Source organism: Cucurbita pepo, chromosome 17 (genome assembly GCF_057944985.1).
Source record: "Cucurbita pepo subsp. pepo isolate OVF chromosome 17, ASM5794498v1, whole genome shotgun sequence".
NCBI classification, from domain to species: Eukaryota; Viridiplantae; Streptophyta; class Magnoliopsida; order Cucurbitales; family Cucurbitaceae; genus Cucurbita; species Cucurbita pepo.
The window spans coordinates 10,661,657-10,680,752 of NC_141814.1; the positions used below are offsets into that span (position 1 = coordinate 10,661,657).

General features: G+C 36.4%; 3 protein-coding genes and 1 pseudogene across 8 annotated transcripts; 3 read left to right on the top strand and 1 right to left on the bottom strand.

Annotated features, from left to right (window-relative positions):
* The first annotated feature begins 2,699 nt into the window (after positions 1-2,699).
* Positions 2,700-5,492, top strand: LOC111778544 (uncharacterized). Its single transcript, XM_023658440.2, has 8 exons — positions 2,700-2,715; positions 2,805-2,982; positions 3,109-3,204; positions 3,306-3,430; positions 3,539-3,635; positions 4,518-4,627; positions 4,981-5,055; positions 5,158-5,492. Exons 3-8 carry the CDS (start codon positions 3,135-3,137, stop codon positions 5,206-5,208), a joined length of 528 nt encoding a protein of 175 aa, XP_023514208.2. The 5' UTR covers positions 2,700-2,715; positions 2,805-2,982; positions 3,109-3,134; the 3' UTR covers positions 5,209-5,492.
* A 23-nt stretch (positions 5,493-5,515) lies between these two features.
* Positions 5,516-8,386, bottom strand: LOC111778543 (DEAD-box ATP-dependent RNA helicase 35). 2 transcript variants are annotated; one of them, XM_023658439.2, is made up of 3 exons: positions 8,159-8,386; positions 6,870-7,813; positions 5,516-6,513 (listed from the first exon to the last, which is right to left on the bottom strand). In XM_023658439.2, the coding sequence occupies exons 2-3, from the start codon at positions 7,799-7,801 to the stop codon at positions 5,649-5,651; spliced, it is 1,797 nt and encodes a 598-aa protein (XP_023514207.1). In that variant the 5' UTR covers positions 7,802-7,813; positions 8,159-8,386; the 3' UTR covers positions 5,516-5,648. The 2 variants fall into 2 exon arrangements, with proteins under 2 accessions (XP_023514207.1, XP_086975127.1); XM_087119001.1 differs by having other exon boundaries at positions 8,153-8,386.
* Positions 8,387-9,431: 1,045 nt separating this feature from the next.
* On the top strand, positions 9,432-16,212 carry LOC111778910 (uncharacterized). Of its 5 annotated transcripts, XM_087119003.1 has the most exons (17): positions 9,712-9,831; positions 9,940-10,067; positions 10,177-10,474; positions 10,585-10,713; positions 10,834-11,041; positions 11,139-11,285; positions 11,698-11,772; positions 12,008-12,079; positions 12,375-12,446; positions 12,650-12,721; positions 12,842-12,913; positions 13,231-13,302; positions 14,032-14,103; positions 14,740-14,883; positions 14,974-15,045; positions 15,256-15,402; positions 15,573-16,212. In XM_087119003.1, exons 3-17 carry the CDS (start codon positions 10,277-10,279, stop codon positions 15,755-15,757), a joined length of 1,737 nt encoding a protein of 578 aa, XP_086975129.1. In that variant the 5' UTR covers positions 9,712-9,831; positions 9,940-10,067; positions 10,177-10,276; the 3' UTR covers positions 15,758-16,212. The 5 variants fall into 5 exon arrangements, with proteins under 5 accessions (XP_023514682.2, XP_023514683.2, XP_086975129.1 ...); XM_023658914.2 differs by lacking the exons at positions 9,712-9,831; positions 9,940-10,067 and adding an exon at positions 9,432-9,605; XM_023658915.2 differs by lacking the exons at positions 9,712-9,831; positions 9,940-10,067 and adding an exon at positions 9,432-9,605 and having other exon boundaries at positions 10,297-10,474.
* A 756-nt stretch (positions 16,213-16,968) lies between these two features.
* On the top strand, positions 16,969-19,024 carry LOC111779222 (amino acid transporter AVT6E pseudogene; annotated as a pseudogene).
* The last annotated feature ends 72 nt before the right edge of the window (positions 19,025-19,096 follow it).

Below are 19,096 nucleotides of genomic sequence, written 5' to 3' on the forward strand. Positions count from 1 at the left end.
TAATCTTATGCTATAACAAAAATATAATTGAAATTTAATAATCTACTAACACATTACAAAATAAAGTATTCAACTCGATCTATATAAGAATATTAGACTCGTTACACTAGCACAATTTTCAAATCAGTTCTTCCCCACCCAATACACAATAAATAGAACAAAAACTCACTATCCACAATATGTGACATCTTTGATTTTGATCAAATCGAGTACACCAATCCTAAAGGTATTCGAACCGACATCAATGTCTTCTATGTTCCACCTTTTTAGCAATGTCAATTGATAAATTGTTCGTTGTTGCTTGCCAATTAGTGCTTCCTTGCTCCAACAAAAACTTGATCGTTAGGTTGAGGATTAGGGTTGCCTTATCAATTTGGTATTAGAGTCTAAGTTGCATCTTTGTGGCCGACTCTAGGCAATGTCAATTGATAAATTGGTCGTTGTTTCTTGCCAATTCGTGCTTTCAAGGAATCCTGCAACATTATTGAAGCATATATATCAGTGATTCGAAGAGAAGTGCAAAATAGCAACAAAATCTAAATATCATATAAAAGTAAAAAAGAGAATAGAACATTATTGTTCATCTTATATATGTAAGCACGTTTCATTTCTTAAAAACAGAGCATAGAAACATTAGTTCAAATACTTGCATTACAGCTTCCAATTAGAATTGAAAGGGGAGGGCATTGTCCACTCAAAGTTTACGAGGAAAGAAAGAGCATTACGCTTTTTGATTCCCTTGGATGAAAACCATAACTTTGTAATAAAACTCAATCCTTTCAAATCAGTCTAACTGGTCTTCTAATTAGGAACAACTTCTTCTAACTGATCTTCTAAGTTGAAGAAATTCTCAAAATCAAATAAGAAGAAGAATGTGTTGTTGGAAGCCCTAAATGCAAAATAACAGTAACAGTAACAACAGGGCCACACAAGTTCTTGTTGTTGTTGTGTGAAAGTGAGTGATCTTGCTGATCATGTATTTAATAAGTTATACACAAGGAAGGAGAAAAGGAGACCTAATATATCAAAGGAAAAAAAAAAAAAAAAAAATCAAGGATGGAGAAAAGGCCACAAAAATTTAGTTATACATAATACAATAGGTATTTTGCTCAAGGAATTTATATGCAGTCCATCAATAGGTGTATAAACTTCTTCCTACTACTTGATACTTGCAGAATATGTAACCCATTAACATAAATCATTCCTACCGGTAGAATGTGCTTGAAATAACCTATGAATTAACAAATTCCTCTAAACTTAATTACTTTGTACTCTTAGGCTTATTTTTTTGTTTGTAATCTTCGTGTGGTTCCTCAATTTGGGCATGTATTGATTAAACCAACACAATGAAAAATAAAGATAGTTTCTTGTATTATGTTTTTATTCCGTTGATCTAACTCACAAAACTACATTGAACCTTTTAACACAAGACAACAACTACATCTACCTCACAGAACTCACCAATCTACATTCAAAGAAAAATTCTACAGCTAGGAAAATACACACTTAAAAGTAAAGTATATTACTTAATGAACGACCAAAGGACTGAACTCACAAAAGTTTATTAGTGTGTACTAAATGTAAATGAAAAACTGCATTATTTAGTAGTAGTTCGATCCTTCAATCTAACTCACAGAACTACATTCAAAAAGAAATTAAAAAGGAAGATATAGACAAATCTCTATCTTGGATTGTTCAATTTGCAGTGAGGTAGGAGAATAGGGTTTGTCATAGACAAAGCATCAACAATAAACTGTATGTCTCCTCTCAATGCCACCATCTTGAGATCTGATGCAAATCAAAGAAAAATTTTGAAGCACGAAAGAAAGAAGGATGGATCTTGAGGGAAAAATTTTGAAGCAGGAAAGAAGGAAGAATGGATTGTTGGGAGAGAAAGAAGGCGAGATTTGGTTTTAGGGATAACATTAAAAAAATAAAAATAAAAATAAAAAAACCTTTATTTTCTTTCTAATTTATAGCATCTTTTAGAAAATGCTATATAAAAAAGCTATAAAAGATGGTATTTGTTGCAGCATTGATGATCGTTCATATTCTCTACCATGAAGTGATACATCTAGGTATGCAATCTCTATGGAAAAGAAAGTGTTCCAATTGAAGTCAATTTCCACCTTTGATTGATGATCCATTCTGCCCTCTTGTTCCACGTATCCCTTTACTCCCGAGGGATGTCATACAGCTAGACAACCATAGTTCATAGCTCGGAGAGAAAGATAGAAGCAAGCATTTTCCGTTCAATCGGTAATGAATCAATATGTACGAAAACTCACCAATATTTGTGCTTCTAAACTTTCAAGTTAGCGTTTATAAATTTTTGAATTTTGAATTTTATATTCAATTGATTATCAAAATTCATCATTTTGTGGACGAGATTCTTCATTTTGACCATAAATATTAATTTCTGATTGAAGTTTATCATTCTCGGAAACATCAATTTCTAACTAGAATTTAAATATATGACTCAAATTTTATAACGGGTTTTGATTGAAAATTTTCAAGTTCTAGTATATTTAGCTTTTGAGCTTTTGAGCTCGGTAAAATATTTACCACACAATAATTTGATAAAAGAAAAAAAAAAATGTAAAACTACATTTAAAGTAATTTCTTAGAGAAGAGATTCATGTAAGAATTAAAACAGTTGAGCTAATTTATTACTCACCAAACCTTACATCATCACGACTCAAAAGAGCATTGAAGGTTCATTCCGATCATAAAAATCAATTAATTTCAGTAAATTTTACGACTCATAACAAAAATACTCAAATTTTACGCTCAATTTAGAACAGGATCAAGGGGTTTGATCTTCGTCGCCTTCGACAACACCAAAGAAAGGGCAAAAAAAAACTCATCTCTGATTTTTGGAGTCTCGATGATGTCAATGTGAAAGCCGCAGCTCCGTTGGTTCTAAAAAGAAACCCCAATTTGGATATTGCCCATTATCATCTGATCAGCTTCGGTTTTCAGGTTTGCCCTTATTTCCCTTTTACCCATTTGTTCTAATTTCAGTTTACCCATCAAATTTGGGAGTGTTTATACTGTTTCTGTGTTTGAAGATTGATTTGAATGATGGGTTTTATGGGGTTTGTGTAGAAATTGGGCATTTGGATAGAGAATTCATGGGGAATGCCTCATCGATGCTTACTCAGTATGATATTGAAGAAGTTCAAGAACACTGCGACAAACTTTGTGGGTTGATTCATACTTGTTTTAGATTGATTTCTTCATTTGTTCTTGTTCGTGGTTGATTTTGGGTTACTTTCTGTTGGTTTTTGCTCTGTTTATGACAGTCTCCCAACAGGAAATAGTGTCCTTATATCAGAGATTCTGCCAACTTGATAGAAATGCTAAGGGGTTTATTTCAGCTGATGAGTTCCTCTCAGTTCCTGAATTTGCTATGAATCCACTTTCTCAGGTTTCTTTTTCTTGGTTCATCATTCAACTTTGAACTTGAATCTGTTTTTGTGTGCTTCTTGTGCGTTGGTTATATCAGTGGTGTCTTTTGTTTTACTGTGTTCTTCAGCGGCTGCTCAAGATGGTGGATGGTTTGAATTTTAAGGATTTTGTGGCTTTCTTGTCTGTATTCAGTGCTAAAGCTAGTATGCACCATAAGATTGAATGTAAGTGCTTGTGTTTCTGCTGTTTTCTCCTGGTTTGTTCATTTAAAATGTCAGAGATCCCTTGATAATATGGTCAATAATGTTATAAAGGAAGGGGAAAACGTTTTCGTCATTCCCCTCTCAATTAATGGTGGCAATTCGTCTCAGTATCGTATAAGTTATAATTCATGATATCTAGGATGTGCTGGCATAAGTTGTGTGAGATCCCACGTCGGTTGGGGAGGAGAGTGAAACATTCTTTATAAGGGTGTAGAAACTTTTCTCTAGCAGACGCGTTTTAAAAACTTTGAGGGGAAGCTTGAAAGAGAAAGCCTAAAGAGGACAATGTTTACTAGCAGTGGGCTTGGGCTGTTACAAATGGTATTAGAGTCAGACACTGGGCGATGTGTCAGCGAGGAGGCTGAGCTCCAAAAGGGGTGGACATGAGACGGTGTGCCAGCAAGGACGTTGAGCCTCGAAGGGGGTGGATTGGGGGGTCCCACATTGAAATGAGTGCTAGCGAGGACGCTGGGCCCCGGGAGAGGGTGGATTTTGAGATCCCACATCGGTTGAGGAGGAGAACAAAACATTCTTTATAAGGGTGTGGAAACCTCTCCCTATTAGACGCGTTTTAAAAACCTTGAGGGGAAGCCTAAAAAGGAAATTCCAAAGAAAACAATATTTGCTAGACGTGGGTTTGGGCTGTTACAAGTTGTCACTCGAATAACCGAGATGTCATGGATTATAAGTTTGATGACTTAATATGGAGAAACTTTTACCATGATATCTACTTCAACTATCATGGCTTTGAAACACTCTATCAAGAGTTCAGTCACTGCACAAAACTCGGTTTGAGACAGTTGTTATTCCTTACTAATTGTTGCTACTATGTCTTCATTTTAGTTATTTTCAAGGTATACGATGCAGACAGCAATGGCAAGGTGTCGTTCGATAATATCATTGAAGTACTCCGGGATTTGTCGGGTCCATTCATCTCCGACAAGCAGAGAGAGGCATGGCTTCTTCCTTCCCTTACTCCCTCTCCAACTTATTGTTATCTGAGAATGCAGTGTGATTTATTTAGTGTGATACATAGCAAATAAAGCCTCTGAAACATCAATCCATTCAATTATCGGTGTATCGAGTAATCGACTAAAAACGAAGTTCATTTCTGGATGAATGATGATATGCTGGTTGTGCACAGATAACACGAGCATTTACGCAGCTCGAAAGGAACATTTCAAATATGTTTCTTTTGCTTTGTGTTCATATTGTTTCTTTCACCTTCATAAACAAAATGTCCTGTTAGACCACAGATCAATCAGGAGTGTAAGAATTTATCTTACCTTTGTCTCTTTCCTTGCAGCAAGTCTTGTGCCAACTATTACTAGAAGCAGGCTATACCAGAAACTCTCATTTAATGCTGGACGACTTCATTAAGGTACTAGCTTTTCACGAGTAGTAGTTTTTTAATGCTGAACGATGTCGTAACGACTTCATTAAGGTACTTATAACGCTGGACGACTTCATAATTTTCTTGCAGGTTCTTGGTAATTCAGGCATAAAAATGGATGTAGAAGTTCCAGTGGACTAGCTAGCTATTGATCTGTTAGGCTAAGCCTTCCAATTTACTCTCAGAAAAAAGTTGAACTCGACGAGTCTCGACTGCAAACCGTGAAGCTTGATGTTCTATTCTGAACTTAGACCAGAGTGCATACATTTGTTTCTCTTCATCTGTTACAGAAATCTGTAATAGTTTATACTCACAGACAATCCTTTCCTTATCTATATTTGTAAGAAACAGTGTCAATAATGTCAATTAATGATGTCCTGTTGCAAAGATAAATAACACTGATTGTCATTGTCACTGAGATAAAATCAACGCAGACAAAAGAACGTACTGACATCGACCAAGTAAACTGCATGATTTCATTGGAACATTATAACCATAATAACTTATCAGTTTGTACAGGTACAATCCGTGGAGAGTAAATGGGAAACCAAACAAAAATATCCATTCTGTTCTTAGCTTTCTCAAATTTCTCCTCTGTAACCACCTGATCCAAAATAATCTCTTCTAGAACTTGCAATTGCCATGCTTTTCTGGTGTTCTAATTTGGGGCAGTCACGGATACGGTGACCAAGACCGCCACAATAAGCGCAACCCTTGACTCCGCTGGCATTGGTGATCGCTTCGACATCCTCCATTGGATCGTTTAGCTCAGCCAACACTGGTGGAATCCTCTGTTTTGCTTCTTGCAGAAGGTGCTTCAAATCAAGGAGAGTTGTTTCGCTTTGATTCTTGTTTATGAAAGTTGTTGCAATTCCAGTCTTACCACACCGTCCAGTTCGTCCTATTCTATGGACATAGTTCTCGATTTCGGCTGGCATATCGTAGTTGATAACGTGCTGAATGTCTGGAAAATCTAAACCCTTTGATGCAACATCAGTAGCAACTAATACATCTTTCTTGCTCGCCTTAAAGGATGATATAGCATACTCTCTCTCTTCCTGATCTTTTCCTCCATGAATTGCCACTGCTTCAACACCTTTCAAGAGAAGATACTCATGAATGTCATCGACGTCGGCTTTATTCTCACAAAATATCAAAACTGGAGGTGGAGTTTTCTGCAGGCACTCGAGCAAGTAAACAATTTTCGCTTCTTGTTTCACGTACTCGACCTCCTGGATAACATCAAGATTTGCAGCTCCAGCTCTTCCCACGTTAACAGTTACAGGCTTTACCAGGGCACTTCTTGCAAAATTTTGAATTTTGGTAGGCATTGTGGCAGAAAATAAGAGAGTTTGGCGTTGCGCCTTGAAATGATCGAAAACTTCCCTTATATCGTCCTCAAAACCCAGATCCACCAATCTATCGGCCTCATCTAAGGTAAGATACCTATGACAATAGCAGCATTTGTATCATTATTTTCAACCAAAGAGGAAAACTAAATTGAGAACGTAAAGTAATCATCAGTTTGCATCAGCTAAAATAAGTCATGGGAAACAAGTTGATGGGTAACAACAAAATCATCTACAAAAATAACCATACAAAAAAGGTTTATAGTGAGGACGGAAGCAAGCATGGATTTCTTTGCCAAACAATTGACGGTTTCCACACGAGAGAAATATTATCGATAAGTTACGTTGTAAGTTACGTTGCTACTCGCTATCATACGTTGGCTAGTCCATTTCAAATTCGTTTTCAGAGAGTCTAACCCAAATGATGTAATAGAAACGGAAGAAATAATTTACCTGCAATTGTCAAGGTTCATTTTCTTTTTTGCCAGCATGTCCTTCAACCTCCCAGGGGTTGCAACAACAATATGAACACCCTTCTTCACAATCTCTATTTGTGATCTCATATCCACACCACCTATACAGAGTAAAGGCCTTAGTTCAGGATATCCAGCCTCCTTCATGGGAATTAAAAATTGTTCCACCACTTCGTAGGTCTGTCTAGCAAGCTCTCTTGAAGGACAAATAATCAAACCAAAAGGCCCTTCTCCAGAAACAATTGGCATCATGACCTCTTCTTGTAGTGCAATCATTATCAAAGGAAGAACAAAAACTAGGGTCTTTCCCGAACCCGTAAATGCAATCCCAATCATATCTCGACCAGATAAAATCACCGGTAAACCTTGGACCTGAATGGGAGTAGGCTGCACAATTCCCTTTTCTTTCAACTTCTTCAAAACTGGTTCTGGGAGTCTCATGTCCTTGAAATTTTTAATTGGTGGTGGAATATCGTCACCATCAACTATAATGTGCCATTGTTTGCGAATCAAATCACACGCCTTTCTCGGCATCCTCCTGATAGGCAATGGTGGCTTCCATCCAGTTAATAATGGCTCTGTGTAAGTAATTCCTTTTGCTAATTCTCGAACCGACATCAGAGTCTTACGATCAGATAAGTGCTCAATCATCTCCTTCTCTTGCTGAACAATCTGCTCAGTTGGACTAACTTCTGGCTGGTCACGCTTCATCTGAGACGCTTTTACAAGGAGACTAGGTTTAGCTTCAGCAAGTCTTGATTTCTCCAGCTCTTCCTCAAGAGCAGAAGCCTTGCCCTTGCGCATAAGAATCTTTTGAGCTTCCATTGCTCTACGCTTTGCCACGGGAACATATTCAACATAATCCTCTTCTTCTTCCATGCTTTTTTCGTCCTTCATTACTACATCCATCATAGAATCCCCTCTCTGCGCCCAAAAATAATCAAAAGACAATCATAAATCCAATCCCTAGACACTTCGCAGCTAACCCTAGAAACCATTAGATTTCATATTACACGCAGATAATAATTACAAGTAGCCAAACAAAAAACCTCAAATGCAGATAACAACAATAACAAGTCTCTCGAATTAGATTCTCCCGATTAGGGTTCGAAATACAATCCCATTCCAGTTCGAACCACCCGGCGACAGATTTAGAGTGAAATATATGAACCGAAGAACTTAGTCGACAAGTGATTCAACATAAAGAACCCACAAACATTATCAAAAGGCAAAAAAAAAAAAAAAAAAAAAACTACAATTTACTCGAACCTGTTCCACGGGAGGTAGATCACTCCTCTACTTCTTCGTTGTCAGGATTCGAATAAGAACCAAATGGAGAAAGTGATATGGATGATCGAGACTAGCAAAAAGTACTGACACACAGAGGGAGATTGGTCGGTGGAGGGTCACCGACGAGAAAAACGGCAGCGGTGAGCGGAAGGAAACAACCAACCGAGTCTTCTGAAATTCTGACCGCAAAACAGTCTATCAGCTATTAATTTAACTTCACCTTCCCCAATTACTTTAATTCCTAATTTCTATTATAATTTTTCAATTTGATAAAAATAATTTATTAGATTTATTTTTATAAAATATTATTTGGGTTAAATTATAAATTTTGGTACTTAACCAAATAAATTTCAAATGTACACTCTCTTTCATTCTCTATTTAAATAAAATTGTGAATCAGTACTATTAGACAAGACCTTAGGCCTGACCTCGTTAGATCTTAACTCTAACTCTTATTCCGTTGGACACTAGCCGTGATCACATTGGACCCTAGTCGTGATCCCGTTGGACCCTAGTATCCTAATCTCTAGATTAAATAATAATGAAGATTAAAAACAAAATAATAATAAATAAATAAATAAAACACTAAACCGTACACATAAGAATATTTGTAAGCCCCACAATTGCAAATACATCTTGTCAATTATGATATTTGGTCCAAAATAATCTAACGTGAACAAGTCGTTTTCACATTTTAAATTATCTATTTGTATTATTCACTCAAATAGTACTAATGTATTAAGAAAGATATGTTTCAACAGGAAAAAAAATTATTTTCTATATTCGTACACAGAATATTATAAATTTATTATCTATTTTATTTTTTTTAAAATTGTAAATTAAATTTACCTTTGACAAATATATCACAATATTTTGAAATTTTTAATATTGTCCTGAAATTATGATAATAGAAATGGATTAAAAAACTAAAATAAAAAAAAAAATCAAATTAATTAGTAAAAAGAAAATAAATAAATCATATCAATTATTCAAGAAAGGAAAAAAATCACATCAAAAATTTTTTTTAATATGGAAATTAAAATAAAATATTAGCTAAACCCCTGAGTGGGACCCACACCCCGCCTTCTTATCTCATCAAACGAAGCACACCTAACGCCGAGCCAACATCTCTCCCAAGACTACACGTGTCAAACATCTGTTGCTTTGGAGTCTGGTTCGGCTTGTGACACGTCATACTTTCTTTCTATTATTTCCGGACCCCTTCTTCACTCTTGTTCTTCGTCTAATTGCAGCTCTCACTTCCGAAGAAGAAAAAACAGAAAAAAGAAAAGAAAAAAAAAATCCATTTGCGCTGAAGACTGCGTTTGATTTTTCTTTTTCTTTTTCATTCATTTCTTAGCCTCCTCCTTCTCGGAATCGTTTTTTTTCCCTTTTCGGTTAATGTATTCAGTCTGATCATGTTGAGGTATGATCGTCGTTCTGTTCTTTTCTTTTTTCTGTTGATGATAGTTTGTTTCTTTTTTTCTTTTTCCTGTTGATCAGTTGTATTTTCTATTAGAAAATTTTAATATTTCCTTGGTGGTTTGGAGGAGTTTTGATCGACGATGAAGGGTTAAAGTGATTTTTATGAGCTTGATGATGTTCTTCAGTCGTTTGATCGTCTCTAAACGAGGGATTTTGCATTTTAAGTGGTGCGATCAGGGGTTTTCTCGTGTTTTAATTCCATGTTTGAATGTTTTTTCATGTTCTTATTTGATTTTACTCATTCAAGTGTTTTTTGTTCTTCAATCTTGCTACAGAGTGAGATTGATCATGTGAAATTTCAGTATGTTTTTTCCATTTCGATGAAGAATAGTCCATGAGATGTTGTTAGTTTGAAAGTATCGAGAACTGACATGGCCGACTTCAAGAAATCATGTTTAGAAATGTCAGATGAGCATAATCATAAGAAGTTCATCAAGTTGCAATCTATTGTGCTTTCTGATATTTATGCTTGGACGTGTTGTTAAGATTATTGCTATGCTCTATTCTGGCAGGGCGAAGTAACGTGCATTTGTTCTTTTTGGTTATTGCATGGCAACAATTGTGTTCTGTTGACGTTTTTATGACATATATTGATTACGGGATATCTTCTCGATGGGGGGAGCTTGTTCTAGGAAGAGAGACCAGCTGGATAATGAAGATAGTTTCCCTAGAGGAGTATCTGGAAAATATTGCAAAAGTGGGAGTTCCAAATGGTTGGCAACATCATTTTCTCGTCCTTTTGTAGATATCGATCCTGGAAGAGCCAAATGCTGTTCTCTTATGAACTTGTGCATCCAGAGAATATGCAAGGTACACCATTTTCACTACCTTTTTGTGTGAGGTTAATGTTTTCTGGTGTTCATGTAGTGGTTGTTTTTTGTATATCATGGCTAATTTCTTTGTGTTTCTTTGGATAATAGGATATAGATCAATATGATAGCTTTGAGATGTTCCCGAGGGATATTAGTCAGCTGATCCTCAATGAGTTGGTGTATTCCCAGCGTCTAACTGATCTTTCAATTGAAGCTTTTCGGAATTGTGCTCTCCAGGTAACTGAGAGTCAACTGTTTCATTAGTTGGTATCAATATAGTAGTATTTTCGAAGTTTCTTTTGAACCAATTGAATTGCTATAAATATATAATGTAAGGAATATACTGTGTACTTTCAGGATTTTCACTTTGGAGAATATTCAGGGGTGAATGATGCTTGGATGGATATCATCTCCTCACAAGGATCTTCTGTACTTTCTGTGGATATTTCTGGTTCAGATGTGTCCGATGATGGATTGATGCACCTCAGGAATTGCTCAAATCTCCAATCCTTAGATTTGAACTTCTGTGAACAAATATCAGATCAAGGACTGGCGCATATCGGAGGTATATATCCAATTATTTTCAATCTGATTCTCGTTTCGGCGCACGGAGAGTGCGGGTCTTTTTTACTTTGTTTAACCATGATGAGTAAATCTTTCAGGCTTCTCAAGGTTGACAAGTTTGAGTTTTAGGAAAAACAATGAAATTACCGCTCAAGGGATGAGTGTCTTTGCTCATCTTGTTAATTTGATCAGATTGGATCTAGAGAAATGTCCTGGCATTCATGGTGGCCTTGTTCATCTCCAAGGTACTTTCTACTTCTTGAAGTTTTTTTTTTTTCTGGAAAGAATATTGCCGGACAAAAATTGTATCCATGTCCAGATTGCTTTAGCTTCAAGTAGAATGTAGTCCCCAGGAAATAAGCTTTGTAATCGTCCAAGCTTTTTGATTATCTATTTATCTGCCAAAAGAGAACCTTAAACATTCATTTAGCGACTTGTTTGTTATAATACTTGATTATTCCTAATTGGGGCTTACGCAGAAATGTGCTTTATTATTTATATTAGTGAAGTGGAGCTGTTTTAATACTTGAGGGAAGCTGTTCAAATATTTGTTCATAGCATCTCTAATGCTTGCATTATTCTTAATGAAAGTTCTTTTAAGCTATAGAAAATTAGTGGAAACGGAGACTTATAATTTTGATATTTACACTTTCTCAGGATTAACAAAGTTAGAATCTCTCAATATCAAATGGTGTAATTGCATCACAGATTCTGATATGAAGCCTCTCTCTGGTAATTATACTTTCCCAGGATTTATTCTCTATTATGTGTTGTAGATATTTCATATACGGTTCTATTTCTTTCTCATAGAAGAAAAAAAATGCTATTGAGTTATTATTTTTTTCAGTTTGTCTACCTTTAAAGTAACTTTGGTTGAATGTGGTGTTATTTTATGATTAAAATCATCTGCTAACCTTTTCGTGTACATATTTTCGTTTTGTAACTGATTATTTCTTTTACGTGTCAGGGCTAACAAACTTGAAAGGATTACAAATTTCATGCAGTAAGGTTACCGATACTGGTATTACATACTTGGGAGGTAGGAGTTACCGTTGCCCATTTATTTTTATTCGAATGCTCAATATAAGGGTGTTTCTTTATCCATAGTGTTCAGGTTGTATTTTTTTAGGGCTGCTAGGGAAGCTAACAGAGCTCGAGGTTTTATAGCGTTGACATATGCTTATCCCATGTTCGATTCCTTTTGATTTATATCATGCATATTATCTATTTCCCAATGTTTTATGTAGCAGGTTATCCATAATCTTTGTTTTGCTTGACCTTATGACTTTGCTTCTATAATTGACGGTGTCGATTATGTCTTCTTTGCATTGCAGGACTGCACGAACTTTCACTACTGAACTTAGAGGGTTGTCCAGTTACAGCTGCTTGTTTAAACACTCTCTCAGGTTATTATTCTCGACACCTGTTTATCCTTTTCAGGGTGCTAGTAATTTAATCGGTCTCTTTTTCAAGTGTTTACACGACATACGGTCAATAATAGACACTGCATTCTTCATTTGGAACTTTTTTTCAAAATTGGAAGAGGCCAAAATATGTATTTATATTCAGTTTATCATACCATACTGAACTTGGGTGCCCTTTTGCTCAGCTCTTGGTGCCCTTCAATATTTGAATCTTAGCAGATGTCTTATAACTGATGATGGAAGCGAGAATTTTTCTAGTAAGTTTCAACCAGATTCATTTCATGAAATTGCTCATCCTCGTTCGTTTTAGTATTCTACCTCTTCTCTCATGCTCGTGTGGGAGTGGTCGTACTCATGAGGGACTACTTTTTCTACAGGGCTTGGGGCCTTGAGAATATTGAACTTGGGGTTCAATGACATAACAGATGATTGTTTGGTCCACTTGAAAGGTTGGTTTACCTTCTGAAATCCTTTTTGAATCCCTTTTAAAACCTCATTTTATATTTTCTTAATGCCAATGAAGCTGCAAGGGTAGCTGTCTGCCCATCAGCGCCCTGCCACTGATATTCACCAGGCGTTGTTCGTAATTAAAATTTTATTTTCTGTTCAACAAGTTTACAATGCTATGATGATTTTAAGTTCATAAAGCTCATGAAGTATTTACCAATAAATGAAATTGCATAATAATCTCCTGAGCTGAGTCATTTTTCTTTATAAATTTAATTACATATATATTTTTTAATTTATGAAATTTTCAACAAAACAGGTCTGACGAATTTGGAGAGCTTGAACTTGGATTCATGCAAGATTGGGGATAATGGCTTGGTTAGCTTGAAAGGTTTATATTTAAACTTCTAACATCTCTCTTTGATGTTGTTGCAATTTTGTTTACTCTCTATTCTTGTTTGACCATGTTACGAAAACTGTAGTTAAATCTTCCTTAATATTCCTGTAGCTACGAACACCTGACCTCTAGTTTGCTGGGCCATTTGTTGGTTTTTGAAACAGAGTTTATAGACGCTACTTTCACCTATTACTTCTTTGTTGTGTTATCTATTTCCTTTTCAAAGTTTTCAAAATCCAAACCAAGTTTTTGAAACTGAAATACTTCAGTTTTCAGGAACTTGATTTTGTTGTTGGAAGCAGGATAGGAATTCAAATCTGTTCTTAAGAGAAATGAAAACGATCATAAAGAAACTGGGAGGAAACAAACACAATTTTCGAGAACAGAACACTTAAAACAAACGCGATTATAAAGAAACCGGGTTCCTTTTGTTCCTTTTTTATTTTCCATCTTAATTATGCCAAAAATATCATTGCCTCAGTGCAGTTTGGTATAAAGGGTAGCATTTTAGATGGTTCATCAAAATTTGATACCCCTCCTCCTATGATTTAACTGTAAGCTTCATACCTGATTCGACAGTGTTCCTTCGTGTAGCGTAGTACCTCGCCTTTAACAACACATTTATCCGCGCATAGTTCTGTCCCTGTGTGCCCTATGGCTTCTTTTATCTACTTTACCTTTTTTGTGCCAATTAATTGCTAAAAATTTCTGCTAATGTTTCAGCTCTCCACCGTTTGAAATGTTTGGAGTTGTCTGACACTGATGTTGGGAGCAATGGTCTGCGCCACCTATCTGGTTAGACATTGGCACTACCTTGACAATATATTGGTTTTTTTTTTTTTTACCTAATCAGTTTTTGTTAATCTTGTATTCTATTTACGAATTCGAGCGATCATTTGAGAAACAATCAAATATATCAAAAGAGAGATCACTGTTGGCTGTTGATGATTGATGGGTTATGTGTCCAGAATCCTGTAGGTACCGTCTGATGATGGTCTTAGTTCTTTGATCACATGAACAAAAAAATTAGATTGCCTTTTGGTTTTCAAAGTAAAAGCAGAAGGGAATGTTATTGATGTTTTTCGATTTAAACTGTAAGCTTTGAGTGATGCTTGGTCCCCTGTTCAGTTCTTTGCTTCTAGTGGACTTTAGTGACAAAGCCTTTTGAAATAATCCTTTCGATCTTATTTTACTCGACTGGAGACCATTTTTTTCCTTTATTGTCGGCTTTCTTTTTTATATGTTCCGTTATACGCTATGAATGTTGAAAATGTTGTTTCCCTTGGTACATTATGCTGTAAGCTTCATCACGTACCCACTTTTAACGATATAGTCCAAATGATGATTTGCCTGTACTTTGTTCCGACCTTTTAGTGTCATCCAAACCTCGTTACGCTTGGCTTTTACAACCATCGATCTGTTATGTTGTAGGTTTGTTTAAACTCGAGAATTTGAATCTCTCATTCACCGGAGTTACAGACGGCGGCTTAAAAAAGCTGTCTGGACTCTCATCTCTAAAATCACTGAATTTGGATGCTCGCCAAATCACGGACATTGGACTTGCTTCCCTTACTGGTAATTATGCTTATAACGATGCTCTCATTATGGAGGCCTTTTGACGTTCATCCTGTATGATATGATGTGCCTTTTTATTCCTCTTTGCAGGTTTAGTGGGATTGACTCATCTGGATCTTTTCGGAGCTCGCATTACAGACTCCGGAATGAACTATTTACGAAGTATGTGTACATTCACATTCAAATCTTCCTCTGTTTCCAGAATGAAACACATATTTTACGATGTTTGATTCGCAAAACTCTGAAAAGTTGTAAAGTTTCAGTTCGTAGAGTAATCTTTGATCTTATTGGTTGAATTATACAATTTAAATTGGAACTTGTAAATGTCATAGGAAGTTTTTGATTTGTGTGGGATCTCCTTTTGGTGAGCAGACTTTAAGAACCTGCAGTCACTCGAAATATGTGGCGGAGGATTGACTGATGCTGGTGTAAAGAACATCAAGGACCTGTCTTCCTTGATGGTGCTTAATCTGTCACAAAACTGCAATCTGACTGATAAAACCTTGGAGCTAATCTCAGGTACTGCGTTTAAACTCGTTAACAGTTCTACATTTTTGTATGTTGCTCGGCAACTCGTGTTTATGCATCTTTATCGATTTGATGAACATAACGAATGCTCTCTTCTTTTGAAAGAGATTGGTTTCATTTTCATTCTAGACCTTTGAAATCTATATGCTCTGTAAATGCAGGTTTAACGGGGTTGGTTTCTTTAAGCATCTCAAACTCGAGAATCACCTCTGCAGGACTGCAGAATCTGAAAACTCTGAAGAATTTAAAGCAGTTGACGCTGGAGGCCTGCCGGGTTTCGGCAAGCGACATTAAGAAGCTTCAAATGACCGACCTCCCGAATCTAGTGAGTTTCCGACCTGAGTAGAGAGGTATGAAGAAGAGATGTCCTGTGATTCCCTCTGCCATAGAGAGGCAGACTTGTAAATAATAATATATCCAGGCAAGTTCTTTTCAAACTGCACATAGTTTTGCATTTGTTTCAGGCCATGAGCTTTTGAGAGACCAAGTGTTCTTGGTTGAGTCTACTAAAAAGGCTTTCTTTTCAATCAAGTTCATTGCAAAAATTGGATAAGAATTGCAGAAAGCTTGCAATGCAATCCATGGCAGAAAAAGTGGAAATGTGAATAATGCAGATTAAGTTTATTTGATTGTCAGTTCAGTTTGATGTACAAAACTGGAAATGGATGCTCTTCCATTTTTTTTTAAATAATTTATTATCAAAAGGATTACAAAATTAAATAAGCTTTTAGTTTGTAATGAGTTATTTTATTACAATTTATTCTCTAAATTCTAATAAATTTATTTTGAGATTGGTAATTATTTAGTTACCATTGTACTATAATTTGTGGTGGCTATAAAGGACATCTAACGGCTATTAGACCATCAAGGAGATTTAAGATTATATTTTTCATCTTTGTTCGTGATAGCTAATTGGGGTAGAAGAAAACAGGAAAACAATCTTTTCAAATTTGTAGCGAAGGACATCTAACTAGACCGCCGGGGAGGAGAAATGCTTCATCGTTAGCAAGTCAAAATTGGAGATTGTATTCCTCTTCTCTGTTCATGATAGCTATAGTCAGGGTTGGAGATTATATTCCTCATCTTCGTTTTTGATAGCTAGTCGGAATTAGAAATTATATTCCTCTTATCTTTTCCTGATAGCTAGTCGGAGACCGGAGTCGGGAGTCGGGAGTCGGAAGTCGGAAGTCGGAGACTGGAGATTATGTTCCTCATCTCTCTTGTCCCTGTGCACTTTTAGATTTCGTGTCAAGTGTCGTATACAAATAATTTCATAAAATAATCATATAAAAATAATTAATAATTTTTATAATCATTAAGATTAATAAGTACATTATTACGGGACGTCTGGAAATAAAGTTTTTTAAGAATCTAATTATTATATTAATTGTTGCATTAGAATACAATTTTATATAAATAAGTAATATTTATGTTTGGTAATAAGATTATGCCACGTCATCATCATCACATATATATATATATATATATATATATATATATATATATATATATATATATAGGCCGAGGGAATTGGCTTAAAATAAATGAAATCCGGATTTCAATTTTGAGATGGACTGAAAAAAATTGAACATTCTTTTTTTAAAATCTTCGGAGCTCTGAGGAGGGAACAAGATCCTGTTGAAAACTCCACCATTAACAATTCCTTCCGATCCTCAAATTCCCATTTTCGACGTTGTTCAAATCTGATTAAGCAACGACGAGAAACAGACGATGGTGGACCATTGACCCTGAGATTTCGGGTTTTCCGTTTGATTTTAATCGGAGAAAGAAGAAGTTTCAATTTCAATTGCTTTCTTGTTGGATGAATCGCCTCAACTGTTTTCTCTCTGGGATTGGACAATGTCGATGTCATTTTTCTCCTTGATTTTTGTCGTTGCATAAATTGTTCAACGTTTATGCATCGGAATGGATAGCAACACAAGATACGTTGAATTGCAATCCCAGATTGATGTTCAAACTCCCAGATCGGCTGCTCCGAATCATTCTAATGATCGATTCGATGATCTTGAGTTTGATGTCAATTTCCATCCGCTTATCACTGGGGAGGCTCCAGGTGGATCGGGGATTTCCGGGGCTGTTTTTAACCTAACGACTACGATTGTTGGAGCTGGGATTATGGCTCTACCTGCCACCATGAAAGTTCTTGGAGTGGTTTCCGGGTTAGTTTTGATAGTTTTGATTGGTATTTTATCTGAGTTTAGCGTTGAATTGTTAGTGAGATTTATGGTTATATCCAAGTCTTCGTCATATGGGGAGGTTGTTCAGTGTGCATTTGGGAAATCCATGAAGGTCCTGACTGAAATCTGTATAATTGTGAACAATGCTGGTATTTTGGTTGTTTATTTGATTATTATGGGGGATGTTATGTCTGGTTCTGTTCGTCATATTGGGGTTTTTGATCAGTGGTTAGGACATGGATTTTGGGATCATAGGAAGCTTCTGGTTTTGGTTGTTTTGGTTGTTTTTCTAGCACCCCTTTGTGCTTTGAATAAGATCGACTCCTTGAGCTTGACGTCGGCTGCTTCGGTCGCGCTCGCAGTCGTCTTTGTTATTATTGCTTGTGCCATAGCATTGATTAAGCTTTTTGAAGGACAAATTGATCCTCCAAGAATGAGTCCTGATTTTGGATCGAAGAAGGCGATCTTAGACCTCCTTGTGGTGGTTCCAATTATGACAAATGCTTATGTTTGCCATTTCAACGTCCCACCGATATACAACGAGCTCGAAGCACGGTCTCCACAGAGGATGAATACGGTTGGGAGGATCACAACTGCGATATGCATTGTAGTTTATGCTTTGACTGCCATATCTGGTTATTTACTCTTTGGGAACGACACCGAGGCAGACGTGTTGACCAACTTCGACAGGGACTTAGGAATTCGATTCAGCTCCGCGTTAAATTACATTGTTCGAGTTGGTTATGTTCTTCATTTAGTTTTTGTTTTTCCAGTTGCTCATTTCTCGTTACGACAAACGGTCGACACCTTAGTATTCGAGGGATCAGCACCGCTTGCAGAGAGCAGGAAGAGGTCTTTGGCCTTGACAGTAGTTTTGTTGGCGCTGATTTATATGGGTTCAACCATGATTCCTAACATTTGGACGGCCTTTAAGTTTACAGGGGCAACAACAGCAGTGTCGCTGGGCTTCATATTACCCTCAGTTATTGCCTTAAAGCTATGCAAGCAGAGTGGGCATAGGAGCTTGAACGCAACAGAGAAGCTCATATCATGGTTTATGCTAGTTATGGCTGTCATTGTTGGTATCCTTGGATTGATTGGAAATGTTTACAGCTTAAGCAATCAGTCCCAGTAACTCATTTTTTCAGTACTCCAAGAGTAGATTTTTGCATAATAGTTAACCGATTCTTCCGAGCTAGTTTATTTGGCGCGGTCTTAACGTCCACGCCTGCATTGCCAATGGCTTGACTTGAGGTATGAAAAGGATAGTTTTGTTTTATAGCAGCATTGCTAGAGAGTTATGTGATACTACAGAGCTGCTGCAATTTTGCAGACGTGAGTGAATCTCTCTTATGAATGTTCATCTTGTAAGAAGGAACTAAGTTCCATTTGGTCCATATTCCATCTAATGGAATGATCATTTTACTACGATATGAAAGATTGAGCCCTTGGGAGGTTAAATTTACTGTTGTTAAATGCAAACTCTA